Raw genomic sequence first — 14,167 nt, 5'->3', positions numbered from 1 at the left:
CCCACCCACCCTACCTATCATTCATTCATTTATTCATTCATTTATCCATGCATTCATTCGTCCATTTATTCATTCATTCATTCTTCCATTGATCCAACAATCATTCATTCATTCATTTATTCAACATTCATTCATTCATTCATTCATCCATCCAACATTCATTCAAGAGTACAAAATTACCTTTCACCCCCGGCAACTTGAACATCTGCGTTCTTTTTATCTTTCTCCATCAAGTAAGAATTCCATAGCGTAAGGACGTCGTGTATTATGACACTTCCCAATGAATGCGCTATGATTGATACTTTCCCACCATTTTGTTCAAATGAGGGGTTACGTGAAGTGTACTGCGTGTAGACCATATTCAACTCATGTCTTATTGCTTGCATGATCTAAAGTTGAAAATTTATTCAAAAGTGAAAAACTTTAAGATCGAAAATTTGCACTGCCATAGCCTAATTTGCGAAAGTTGTAGTTACGCGAAAATTTGGTAACTTGCTGATCAACGGGAATTAAAATTTCGATACGCGTTCTCACGAATAAGCTGTTTAAATGTCGGCGTATAAGTAACAGTAACATCTAATCGTTGAAAGTATATCTTATTGAAGTAATTTTAAATATTATTTATTTACTTGTCTTCGCTGTCGCGAAAAAAATGTTTCTATGGCAACAACAACTAGATTTTGGAACATCTTTTATTTACAATGTAGAGAGTTTTATCTCTTTAATAATAGCCGTATTCTGTCTGTTTGTGTGTCAAAAGCGACTTCTATATTATAATACCCGTGTACGTCTGTCCATCTGTCACCCAAAATGGTAGCTTAGCTGCGCAACTAGCGAGACGCACGCAATGCGATATAAAAAGGACGGGCGAACCCGTGGATTTTTCCACGGGCTAACGACTAGTTTTATAAAATGCCATACCAGAATATATTGAGAATAAGGTGTCGTTAGAAGCTTTTAAAGTTAACAGGTTTATGCACAGGTTAACTTGAGGAAATCTTTTTAATTCTCTTGATTATCTATCGATGTGTTACTTATTATCTTTTCGTTTTGTTTAAATGTCAGTGGGATAGCTTATGTAAAATCAACTTTAAAAAATATAATAAATAAATAAATGGCCTTCCCAAAGTTTGCACACAATATGCCGAAATTGAGGTCATTCTCAATATGCCGAAATTGAGGTCATCAGCTTTCAAATGAATACAATTTTGATAATGGCTTAGGGCTTGCTTAAATGAGAGGAGAGATGAAATGATTGCAGGGATGGGGCGTTTTCGGGGATGACTTTTGTCCCGCCCTTTTATTGAAAAGCGGTTTTTTTCTTTCAATACACGTTTCTCGAACAATTTTCATGTTTTGAATTTTAAATAATATTCAACATCATTTTATTTGGTGTGTGTGTGTAAATTTTTAACTAAATCCGACATCTGAAAAAGCTGTCTTGGTGGTATTAATGTTACGGTTAAAGCCTTCTTAATTTTCCACTTGTACTAATGAGCCTCGGTTATTGACCTTAAGCAAAGGTCAATTAGCAGAAAATTAAAAAAAAAACAGTTTTTAAATATTGTCAGGTGAGAATTTTAAAAATCACATTTATTTTGTTTAAAAAAAGTTGTGAATTACCAGCAATACATCAGAGAAAACTAATTCAGAAAAGGTTATTGAAAATGCAGAAATGATCTCGTTTGTCCCGAGACGGTTTGGAAAAGAAAACCGTCCCACCCGAGCTGGGATGGGACGGATTTGTCTTGGAAGAAAAAAAAATCCATATAAAAAATCCATATACACAAACCGATTTTAAGTAGAATTATTGATGACAATGGGATCCCAAAAAACTTCCCGTCACTCTCCCATAAAATTGTTAAAACCAAGCAAAAAGAACGTTATAAAGAACCAGGTCGACTCACTTCTTCTCTGTAGAAAGGACTCGTGTAATAAAACACATCTAATGTTGTATCATTGATCACTTTACGTAGGCTACCAAGATTTGGTGGCGTGATCTTCTCAATCATACCTACAAAAAATAAATCCTTAACAAATGGTGTTATGAAAAAATAATGATAAGCCCAGCAAACAATAGGCTTGTACACCCTGCTCCGCATTCTGCAAGAAAGCAATAAGCTGGGTGGACAGCAAATACTCCTGCACCTAGACACGTGGGAAGTAAACATTTGCCAAAGTTTTGGAAAAACATGTACACGTAGTCTAAATGTTCGCCAGAACAGACAGGGCATGTGCTGTTTATCCTTGTGCAATTTTATGAAAATGTCGATTTAATTCATTCTACTGTGTTACTTTTTCACTTAATGCCGTTTTACGTTACATCAATACATTGCTAGCAATATATTGTAAATGATTGGAGAAAATATTGTATAATATTTTTAAAGCAAACCGAGTTTAAATTAAAGATATTGCAGAGAAATTTTTTTTGATTTATAAACACATTTTCAGTATTTTCACATTACACCAAGGTATAGCCGTAATGTGAACGGTCTTTAAGTTTCCACTGCTACAATATATTGTAAGCAATTTGTACAATTAATTCTAGTAACTAGTGTATAATTCTGCACAGTTAAATACAAGAAGGATATAAATAGTCCACACTTTTGTTTCGATAATGCTTAAATGCACAGAAAACAAAAGATATATTCAATTCTTCCGAAATTTAATAGGAACCTGCTTCTAGTTTCTTCAAATCAAACTAATTTAATTCAAAAATGTTTGCGACCTTTGGAGTCACAATATATTGTACACCGTGGTTACATATGTACAATATCTTGTACAAGAATATACAATTTTGTGCAATTAATCGTGCACAATATACTGTAACAATGGAAACTAGCTTTGAAGTTTCTATACAAGACTTCTAAAACAAATGAATTAAATGGACTCTTGCTTGCTGCACACCTGCTGCAATATCAACAATAATGATAGCCAAAGTTAATTTGCTGCATATAGTCAGACTGTAAAGGTAGACGAATGATAAATGATAAGAACATAAGGTTGCACTGAAATTTGTATTTAACTACCTTCATCCAACTTGAGCTTCGTTCTCCATTCTATGGGAAAGAACTCCGCGCGTGTTCCGTTGCCATCGATGTCTTTAAAAAACCTCCTTTTTCCTTTTTCGATCGCTTCTGAGAATCTAGAAGAGGAATAGGAGTGTTTAAATTTCCATTTCTGACGTCAAGATAGTTTTCGCAAACCACATAGTTTTCTACACACTACCCGTTTTATAGAAACTAGTTCTAAAAAGTCTATCTCATAATTCTCGTATCTCAAGCTTCTCGTTGGAGTAAAATTGGGTTATTTTCCTAAAAAAATGACGGCATTATTGCGTGGAAAAAACGCATGCTGGTTGAAAAATAAAAAAAAATAAAAAGGAAAAAAAGGGGAAAGGAGGAAATTAGCTAAGAGTATTGCCAAAGAAGTAAAAACACAAAAAATGTTGAAAGTGCTGAAATATATAAATTAAAAAAAAGTTTCCTCGTGTTACTTTTGTTTAGCGCGATTGCACGCACGTAGTTGCGTTTAAAGGCCCCGAGCTTGCCGTTGCGTTGAGCTTAGATTGCTTTCAATAGGAGTAAGTCTGGGTACTTAAAAAACGTTTGGTACACGAAAATATAACGTTATACACTACACCCCAATTAAATCGAACTGTTAGACTTTATTGGGAGCGGTTTTCCATTTTTCTTGATCTTCTCATCAAGTACGAAATATGCATAAGTCAAACTTTATTCCCTAACCAAAAAACAAATTAATTGCAAACAGGGGAATTTCCCTTGACAAGAGAGTCTTACTTCTTCCTGCTATGCACAATTCCTCCTTGTCCGTGATACAGCTGACCCATACCATGTACAAGAAAGACAATATGTGTAATATCTCCAGGAGTGTCATCTGATGTACTTTCTTTTCCATAGCCTCTCTGTAGTGGCAATTGACCTGTCGAAATCAAGTTTTTATTAGCACGTAGTAGAAAGTACGGAGAAATACAAGAATCCTAGACAGCAACAATAGCGGGTGGGAATAAGGCGGGAAGTAGGGGAGGGATTGGGGAGAGGGTGGAAGAAAAACGGTGCGCCATGCCAATTTGTTTTTTCCTAAGGAAATGTATAATTTTTTGTCGCTCAATAAATAAAAGCAAATAATTTCTAGTTGGCTTGAAACAACAAATCAAACTAAATAAAACGTGGAAAATTTGATTACCGCTGATTCCGATCTTTTGCGCCAATCTTGATCCAGTTGTTTCACTGATAATAAAAACCTCAGATATGTCATGCCATTCAACTCGATTCACTCCAATTTTTATTTGATGGATAACTATAAACACGAAGATCAAATGCGTGAGAATGAACACACGAACACATAATACTGTTTTAATAGTAAGACATGATTTAGCCTTTAAACAAAAGACGTGTGACCTTAGAAACTTCTATTTAAGTTATCAACCACACAGTCGTCACCCATTTTTTTCCGACAGCATTCACAGGGTTCTTTTTCCAATAGTAAAATGGTTCGACAAAATCAGATATTATAATAAAAAAACATCGTTCATTAAAAACAGACCTAATCAGAGCGAGATTCGGCATTAATCTCTTAATCTATATTATAATATCCGTATACGTCTGTCCGTCCGTCCGTCTGTCTGTCACGCAAAATGGTAGCTTAGCTGCGCAGGTAGTGAGACTCACGCAATGCGATATAAAAAGGACGGGCGAACCCGTGGATTTTTCCACGGGCTAACGACTAGTGTTTCTAGATTTTCCGATTTTTGCAACTTTCAGAAGTATATTCTAAGATTGGAGTCTGGCTAGCATAGCATAATCAACAACCACATTCAGTGCCACTCACTGGCAGGGGAGCGGTGGGTACTGGGGAGTTAAGGCCTTGTTTTACAATACGAAATACTATTCAGTGACCCGTGAAAAAATCCACGAGTCCGCTGTCTATTTTATACCGCATTGTGTGCGTCTCGCTACTTGCGATACCATTTTGCGTGACAGACGTATACGGGATACATAAAATAGAGCAAGTTTACTTCATGCATCTAACATACGCTTTAAATGTCGTACATGTTAAAATTGACCTGACAATTGACTTGACAATTTCGGTTGATGCCAAAAAGGTATATTAGGTCTTTCAGAATGTGTATAGTAAACGGTGTCCACCCAGAATTATACCCAGAACAATGCAGAGCACTCCATCGTCGAGTCTTTTTTCAATGGAAATATTCCGAAGACCAGAATAACATCTCGGTGAGGGAAAGATAAGACGATAGGTGATCCATTCGTATGGCGACATGTCTACTTTGTACAGAAAAGTAAAAAAATAAAAGTTTTTAAAATGTTTTTATCATATTCATGCGACTGGTCCACAAATGACATGGTAAAAGTAAATGATTTTCCAGCCAGTAGAGACAGTGTGATTTTTCATCAGGAAATTGGGAGAGTACTCAGTTATAAAACTAGTTAATCACTTTTCAGCTTACCTCCCACTCTTATTCCAACAACACAAATTAATCTGTCAGAGGAAACCCCGAGTTAAAATTAATCCAAGAGCATTTTAATCTCTCCAATAGTACAAGGATTAATTATTGTTTGCGCTCAACACAAAGAACCTTCCCCATGCAAACGAGGCATATTACTGGAAATGAGGCAAGGACAACAGATCTTATCATGACTGGTAGCAGCTAACTTTAATAAATTACTCTCCTTGGGGTGTGTTTAACTCAGCATGATTATACAGTGGCATCCCGTTAAGACGGACACCCTTTAAAGCGGACATCCCGTTAGGACGGACAGTGATCCATGGCATAGATTAACTTTAGGTAAACTCTTATAGAAATATCTCTATAAGGCACTTGTTAAGACAGACAGTTTTTTTTTTGCACCGAATAAAAATTTCTATTGTAAAAACTCTTTTTAAAGCAGACATGTGGCCTTAAGGGAGGCGAAAAAAAAGATGATGGGGATCGAGGATGATATTTTTTTGCACTGATGGTGTCCGCTTTAGAGAGATCCCACGATATCAATAAATCATTTCTTATTTAGAAGAGAATTACTTATTGCAACTAAGCAGTTGTAAATGGAGAAGGACTTCTCCGAAATGAATCTTATAAATAGACATTCAAAGAAATCAATCATGAGATTAATGATTTAGACAAAACCATCTCCTTTAAATCTCATATACAAAATTGTAATCTGATATATCAGCTTGAACTCTACGTCAAAGTGCTTTTACCAACAATGTTTTGGACACTAGGCTTGAAAAAAAAGAATTTGTTTAATAATGCATATAAGAAGACGTCATTCATGCAAGCAGATTATTTTAACGTGGAGAATAGGGTTAGAAAAATAGAATCAGGTTTGATATATCATTCGAAAAAAAAAATATTCAGGTTTGGAAGGCTTTTATTTGTTTTAATTTTTTTTGTATATTTCATACTTTAGTTTGTTTTTATTTTAAATATGTAAAATAAGAACATCTGAGTATTTATTACTTTTTCTAAATAACCCAGACCACGATATTGGTAAAAAACTTAAATCTAACGATTGCGGGGATTGTTAATCACGCAAAACTTGAATTCAAGTTTCAAATAAGAACACAAAATTTTTAGATAGCCTAAAACGTAGAACAAGTTCAGAACAACCAAGGCTTTGCATCCAGAAAGATTGATAATCGAATGTCCATAGTTCATCCAAAACTGTCTGAACTGAAAGGTGATAAAATCAGTGATGATTCCGTATTTGCTTAATCGTTGTGAAGCTACATACACAAATTTCCGTTTTGGCACAAAGAAAACTAGTCACGTGCACAATAGACATTAAAACTATCATGCAAAAAAGCACTGTCATTCTTTTCATTAACTGGGTTGAATAGATTAATTATGAACAATTATAAAAATGTCCATTAGGAAGACGTAAAAAAGTTTGAGACAACACAACGTAGGTAGAAATATTGAATTGATAAATCATAGATACTTAACTATGATATAGAAAGTGGTTTAATATATTTTTTAACTTTTAAAAGCTCACAAGGTGGTAGAAATAGTAAATTTATTGTATGGGATATGCTTTATTAACATGTAAAGTGTTCAGTTTGTCAACATCTTTGAAACTATTCACACGAAAACACGAATAGATGGGTGAGTTGGAAACACGTATCTAACTTAAGAATTAAGGTAGATGCAGCTGTCTTATGAGGTGGTGTTTCTGCAGCCAAAAAAAAATTACTTGGAAGGAGATTTTCTTATTCTTGTTTGTTTTGAAATTAATGTAATCCTTCAACTACGATAATTTCTTTATAATATTTGTACTGTTTATATTAAATGGTTATGAATACTTTTTAAAATTTAATTTTTTTATATTTTTAAAATTTACAGTTTTTATATATTTTTTTATATTTACAGTTTTGTATTTAAACATAATATCTTTTACAGTAAACTGTTATTAATTAGGTGTAAACAATCGATGAAAATATAAAAAAACAAGAAATAAAAAACAAATTATAGTAAAAGGAATTAACTTTACTTCGGCTTTAAAACTGAACAAGGAAGCAACTTATACACTCCCCCGTCCTTGTTTTATTCATAAATTCCTTCGCACAAAATTAATCAACGTTAGAGGTTAAAAGTAAGTAAGATTATAAAGATTGGCTTAAGCAACCTATATTATAATGCCCGTGTGCATCTGTCTGTCACGCAAAATGGTACCACAAGTAGCGACGGGCGAACCCGTAGATTTTTCCACCGGCCCCCGACTAGTATGGTACAATTCATTGTAGTAACTAGTGTGCAATTCTGTACAATTATATACAGAAAGGATATAATTAGTTAGCACTTTTGTTTTGATAAAAAAAAATGCGCAGAAAATAAAAAGTCATTTTCAATTCTTTTATAATTAAATCAATAGAAACTTCCAACTAGTTTCTTCAAATCAAACAGATTTGATTCAAAAATGTTTGTGACCTTTGAAGTCACAATATATTGTACATTGTGGTTACATCTGTACAAGAAAATACTGAGGACAAATTGGGAGGGTGGGAGGGAGGGTACTTCAATTTAATAATTAGGAAGGGAGAGATTGAAAACATGAATATTTTTAGGAAAAGCCTTATGGTTGCTTTATACAGTGAAACGCATGCCACAACAATGCAACATTGTTTTTAATTCTTTTCTTGCTTGTATTCAGATGTTATTTTAATTTGAACACGCAAAAACTGTTAGGAAATTAGTTCAATACTTTGTTCATCTTAAGAGATTAAGAAATAGCGGGAGAGGGATGGAATAGGTGCAGATGTAGTAATAGGAGAAGGGATAGGAATAATAAGTGAGGTGGAGAAGGGTGATTATTTGGCTCTCCAGACATACTTAAAGATTTCTAAAAAGACTTAGCTAAGGGTTATAAAGAAGGGAATGGACAAAAATAGTTTATTGTCTCGATTACTATAAAACTTAACAGAAGTATTCTTGTAAAACAATAATCTAGACAAGTGAACATGCACAGAAATTTTATAAGAACGTACTGATAGGCCAAGTATTATTTTCCAATGAAATAGTAAAATCTGATCCGTAAATAGTCAAGGTTTTTGTTTGTTTTGAGTTTCTCCAAAAACTGTTTAAAACATACAACAGCTTTCGTATTGTTTTTTGGTTTACGGAAAACAGCAGTTAATGTGGACATATTCGATTGGACTCTTATATCATAAGTTAAAAACTAAAGTAAACGAAAAAATTTACTTTTCTTCTCTTTCAGGAGCTAGTACGATGTAAAATGTTCGTTCCGGCGCTGTTCAGTCTTTTATGTATGACCGTCACATACACTGTATCAAGATCATCAGCCAGAGAACTATGCAAACCTGGTGAAATTTACTTAACAAGGGAGGTCAGTCCCTTACGTGTCCCACCAGGAGTGAAAAAGTACTCCATCGTTGGTTTATTTCCTGGTATGATAACACTGAGGAAGAGCTATAATAGAAGTGGATACACGTGGATGGAGGTTGCGAAACACGCCTTAGAGGAGGTCAACAAAATATTAGCGCGTTTACAAGTTCCCGCAATGCTCGAACTAATCATTTACGACACATGTAACAGTATAGAAATCGCAAATTTTGAATTACTCGAGATTTTATTAAATAGTACAGAGAGTAGCGGCAACACAACAGAACAGAACATCATAGCGCCAAAAGATGAGAATCTACTCGGTTTCGTCGGTCCAGCTTCGTCACAAACGACAGCACATACGTATAAACTACTCATGCCATTCGCAGCACCAGTGGTTGGCTACTCAGCAACCAGTGTGAGCTTCGATAACAAGGAAATCTACCCGTTCTTTATGAGAACAATACCACCAGATAACCTCCAAGCCAAATTCATTGTGGATTTAGTCCTAAAATTCAACTGGAAGTACGTCTCCTTAATCGCCAATGACAACGAATATGGCCGTAAGGGAAGATCAGTATTAAAGAAACTATTCGCAGCGTATGATATATGTACAGCGGTAGATAGATTATTCAAATCTCCCATGGATAACAAAGAAATTGAAAGCATAACAAATGAAGTAAAAAACGAGAAAGAATCTAGTGTGATTATCCTTTGGGCGTCGGGTATTCAGTCACAGGTATTCATAAGACAAGCCACAATCTTGAAACTGTATGATAAAACATGGATAGTTACGGAGTCTGTAGGTACCAATCCAAAGATGATGAACATCGAGAAACGTACCGTTCAAGGACTGTTAAGTGTCGTCCCATTTAGCGGCATGTACCATAGCTTTGAAAGAAAGTTTCGCCAGATGAAATACGAAAAAAATGCTACTTTAGGATTGAAACATTTCTTTGAATACAGTTTGAAACTAAATGGAAGCAAACTGATTAACGCAACACTCGATCAATATTGGAAAGATATACCACTGACAAAAAACGGAAACATACGCAATGCTATATACGCATACGGATATGCTATCAAAAACTATATCACTGAAAATATCCAGTGCCAATTTAATATTTGCAATATTTCACCAATATTGGACAGAACAAAGTTTTTTTACAAATACTTACAAAAAGTCACTTTTAAAGGATTAATTGGCGAGACTGTAAGTTTTGATCGAACAGGAAATATCAATTCGGCAATGTTTCATTTGTATTCTTTGCAACCTGGTGGGGAAAATCTTGTTTGGAAGAAGATCGGCATATGGAACAAAAAGGATAAGATAAAAATAACAAACAGTAACTTTATATGGGCTGGGAATGCCACAAAACAACCGGTATCAAAATGCGCCAGTAACTGCAATCCTGGATTTTACGCTGTACCTCATGGCTCCAAACTATGCTGCTGGACCTGCGTGCGTTGCAACTATGGCTTTTATCAACCAACGTCCGGTAGAAATGAATCCTGCCTAAAATGTAAAGCAGGAAAGCGTTCAAATGAAAAGAGAACAGCGTGTTCAGAAGTGAAAGAACGATACATAGGTCAGCGTAGTCGAGAAGCCTACATCATCTACGTGTTCATTATTAGTACATCGTGCATTGGTGGGATCTTCCTTGTAGTGTTTGTCGTCCATAGAAGAACACCAATTGTAGTGTCATCACAATATCATATCTCGTTGCTGCAAATTTTCAGCTTGATTTTACTTCCGTTCTGTATGCTACTGTTTGTCAATAAACCAACCGGGTTGATATGCATCGGACGCATAAGCACTGTAAGCGTTTTGTTAACATTCGCATGCACTTTTACAATCGTGAAAACACAACGCCTGATTCAGGTCTTTGGAGAGTGTGTTATTATATCTAGACATGGTGCGCAACGAATGCGTTCAATCGATGTATGGATCATTCCGTTAGTGCTGATGATAAACGTCGTTTTACTGGTTGCATTTTACACGTACGAGCCTTTTTTCGTCACACACAAAGTAGTAGAGCAAGTCCTTCACGTCAACTGCAATATTAAGTCAGCATATTTTACACAAATTTTATTTATTCTAATACTATCGTTATTTTGTGGAGTTCAAGCGTTTCGCGCGAGAAAACTACCGCAAAATTACAACGAATCAACTTTTATCAGTTTCGCTATGTTTTCGACAAGCATGGCGTTGATCATCGTCATACCGTTACACGAAAGCGCCCAAAATCCGACAGACGCCATGTTTGTTGGTTTGTTATTAGCGCTTGTCGTAGACATGATGATCCTGCTGGTGATGTACAGCTACAAAGTATGGATAATTCTTTTTCACAAAGAATTAAACACCGAAAATGCATTTCGTCTTAACAGACTACGCAGCATACAGCGAAAGGTCAGCGAAGACATTCAACGACACCGCAAAATAAAATTAGGCGTGAACGATGCTGTTTTAGTAGTGCAAAGCAACGAGAACGACCCTTGTTACGGTCTGCAAATTCACAGTCCATCTAATTCATTCAAACCAAAACAAACAAAAAATGGAAACAACAACAACAAACAACACGCTCTATCGAACAATGTGAACAAAAAAACGTACACACACCACAACTCTGATAGCACATTATACCCTGTTAACAACCTGGATACTTTACATGAAGGCAGAGCCCACAGTAAATCTATTTTATCCATACAAAGTACAGTTAGTACTGACACTTTGTTGACAGATATCGTCACCAGCTGTGACACTCACTGCTGACTTTGCATTTGACAATCTCCAGTTATACTTCACATGATAAAAAACCTTAGTAAGGATAAAACTTAATTTTAATTGATTTTAATTTAATTTATTTAATTCTGTGCAGAGAACAATTACAAAGTAGTACAAAAATTAGGATTAACCGCATGTTTTAACAGAATAGCGCTTGATCGTTTCAACCCGAGTATTTTCAACTGTTTGACAAACATCAGTCTCATTTCTTCTTAATATACGCCTAGCATGAAAAAAATAGGCTGGGCGAATAACAACAAAATTCAATCTCAAAAAATAACAGCTTATAATTTGCTTTTGAATTTTTTTTGCTACGTATAACGGATCCATTACAATGTTTCTTTGAACGGCATCAAGCATCATAAAAATTTTGAATCTAGAAGAGTCGAGCCTATCCGTAAGATATTTTAACCCATTTTTACCCTAGATATTTTTATAAAAAAAACGTATACTAAACTACACGCGTAATTCGATCCACAATTTTTTTATATTTATATGTTTTAGGTACAGTAAGAAATGGATTTTTTAATCAATTTGTAATAACCGTAGCTTCATACATTTGTACAATTCTATGTTTTTAGAAGATGAATCAATGTCTTCCATGTAGAGTCAGAATCACTTTCTGTATTCTACTTACTGGTTATAGATAAATGTACTATCTCATCCATAAAAAATCAACTAAAAAAGATTTTTTAGTCGGTAAAAAAAAGGTTTATCCACTTTTTACTGATTAATTTTCGAAAAAAATACATATACAAATACGAAAAAAATAATTTATAAGCAAGTGAAAATTTGAAATCAAAATGGGGTATCCTCCTTATGAAAGACAAAAATACAAAATTATACTTACGATATGCTCAATAGAGAAACAAATTTTCAATAGAAACAAATTTAAAACCTTAACGTTGCCTCATGGGATAAGATGAAAAGTTTTTAACTTTTAAGGAAAGCAACAAATCTAAAGGTACAGAGTGCAAGTTCAGACAGTATAGTGGTGTTTATAAAGTCTTTTTGCGTATAAAGAATCAGAAAAGTCTGTGTTTGGTTAATAGTTTGATAACATAAGAAAGAACACACATCAAAAGGTTGACCCAAGGCTGAGCAATATATGTTTAGCATATTGCTTAAAAATTTTCATATCTGAGCCTAAATATGAATAAAACGTTACGCTTTTAAACAAGAACATGCAATATATAAAAACTAGTCGTTAGCCCGTGGAAAATACATGCAAAGGAGTACAACAAAGGCTCCTTTTTATAACATTTGAACTAAAAATAGGAACCGAATGTATTCAACGTTTGTATCCATTTTTGGTTTGGTTCTTAATACCTTAAGGGGAATTTTTTGAGAGAATTAATTTTTGCGAGAAATTTTTCGAAAATTAAATTAAATTTACGCGAAACACAAATAATCAAGAAGTTGGCAAGTTCTAATATTTCGCCAGAATAAATTTCGTGGATTTTGCGAAAAAAGAATTTAATTTAATAACATTTTGTTTTTCAATCAAAACTGTCTTTTAAGGACTTTTATTTTGGATATGTAAAATAAAGACTGCTGAAGTCAGAATTTATGTATGTGTAGTTCTAGGTAAATCGAAAGGAAGAAATTATTTTTTGCAAAATTTTTTTATAAAAAGCAAAAAATCCAGATTTTGCGGGAATTAATTTTTGCTAAGATTTGAGAATAGCGAGTTTCCCAATAATTTTCACAGAAACAAATTTTCTTGAAATTGGCGAAAACTCAAAGAATTCGCGAAAATTAAATCCTCGAGAAATTAATTTTCTTAGAAAGAAAGTCGGTAAGAATTGAGTCAAAACTTGGTCACTCTTATCTATTTTGTATCGACAAATATTTCTTTCAATTTGCATGTGAAAATAATCAATTTTTTGTCCGTTTAAAGTTATGTGCAACTTCCACACTAGATTGTTTTGCGATGCTGACCAATTTCTTATGGTTAGAGTAGACATATTCTTACAACCCTCGACCACAAAATGCACTATATAATATGCGACAATATGCCAAAAAAACAACGATGTTTAGTATAAAGAAGACCTTTCTCATGGATTTTTTTCCTGAGTGGGGAAAGTAGTTGCTCTACTTTCAACCCCCTAAGCTCTTGCTTAAGCATCTGTCATTATGAAGAGATTTGTGTTAATGGCTTATTCGACATTTACACACCCTCCTTTGTCTATGAAATGTTGAAAGACAGATATAGCACAAACATAATTTGTATTTGTTCATCTTAATGTTCAATTCGCTATTTGAAAGGCTTAGCAAAGGTTGTCAACTGATATAAACGCCAAAAAAGACTTTTTTCGTTAAATTTTGGGACCTTTACGCGACGGAAAAGCGAGTTGTTCCGTCACGCACGAATGTTAAAATACACGACTAGTTTGTTTTGAACAATTTTTAGCTAGCTTGTGTACCAACAAAAGTTGCGGTTTTGCAGTTAGTCAATTGATGCGGTACGTCAATCAGAGAAAGTAGCGGATTGTCTATTATGT

General features: G+C 34.4%; 2 protein-coding genes across 2 annotated transcripts in view; one reads left to right on the top strand and one right to left on the bottom strand.

Annotated features, from left to right (window-relative positions):
- Positions 1 to 14,167, bottom strand: part of LOC130642121 (phospholipase DDHD1-like) — a 34,940-nt gene that overhangs the window by 4,007 nt on the left and 16,766 nt on the right. The window contains exons 5-9 of the mRNA XM_057449203.1: positions 4,207 to 4,320; positions 3,801 to 3,942; positions 3,030 to 3,145; positions 1,908 to 2,014; positions 181 to 389 (exon numbers count right to left, since the gene is read on the bottom strand). Of these exons, the coding sequence (XP_057305186.1) occupies positions 181 to 389; positions 1,908 to 2,014; positions 3,030 to 3,145; positions 3,801 to 3,942; positions 4,207 to 4,320 (688 nt within the window). The remainder of the gene's footprint in view (positions 1 to 180; positions 390 to 1,907; positions 2,015 to 3,029; positions 3,146 to 3,800; positions 3,943 to 4,206; positions 4,321 to 14,167) is intronic.
- LOC130642118 (extracellular calcium-sensing receptor-like) lies at positions 6,717 to 12,308 on the top strand. Its single transcript, XM_057449196.1, has 2 exons — positions 6,717 to 7,144; positions 8,754 to 12,308. The coding sequence occupies exon 2, from the start codon at positions 8,772 to 8,774 to the stop codon at positions 11,649 to 11,651; it is 2,880 nt and encodes a 959-aa protein (XP_057305179.1). The 5' UTR covers positions 6,717 to 7,144; positions 8,754 to 8,771; the 3' UTR covers positions 11,652 to 12,308.

The sequence above is a fragment of the Hydractinia symbiolongicarpus genome, chromosome 4, assembly GCF_029227915.1.
Source record: "Hydractinia symbiolongicarpus strain clone_291-10 chromosome 4, HSymV2.1, whole genome shotgun sequence".
NCBI lineage: Eukaryota > Metazoa > Cnidaria > Hydrozoa > Anthoathecata > Hydractiniidae > Hydractinia > Hydractinia symbiolongicarpus.
Note: the sequence above shows the minus strand (reverse complement) of the source record. Positions and strands in the feature narration are given on the sequence as shown.

Excerpts from the sequence above, each read along its gene's own strand:
- LOC130642118 (XM_057449196.1), top strand. The coding sequence starts at position 8,772 with ATGTTCGTTCCGGCGCTGTTCAGTCTTTTATGTATGACCGTCACATAC.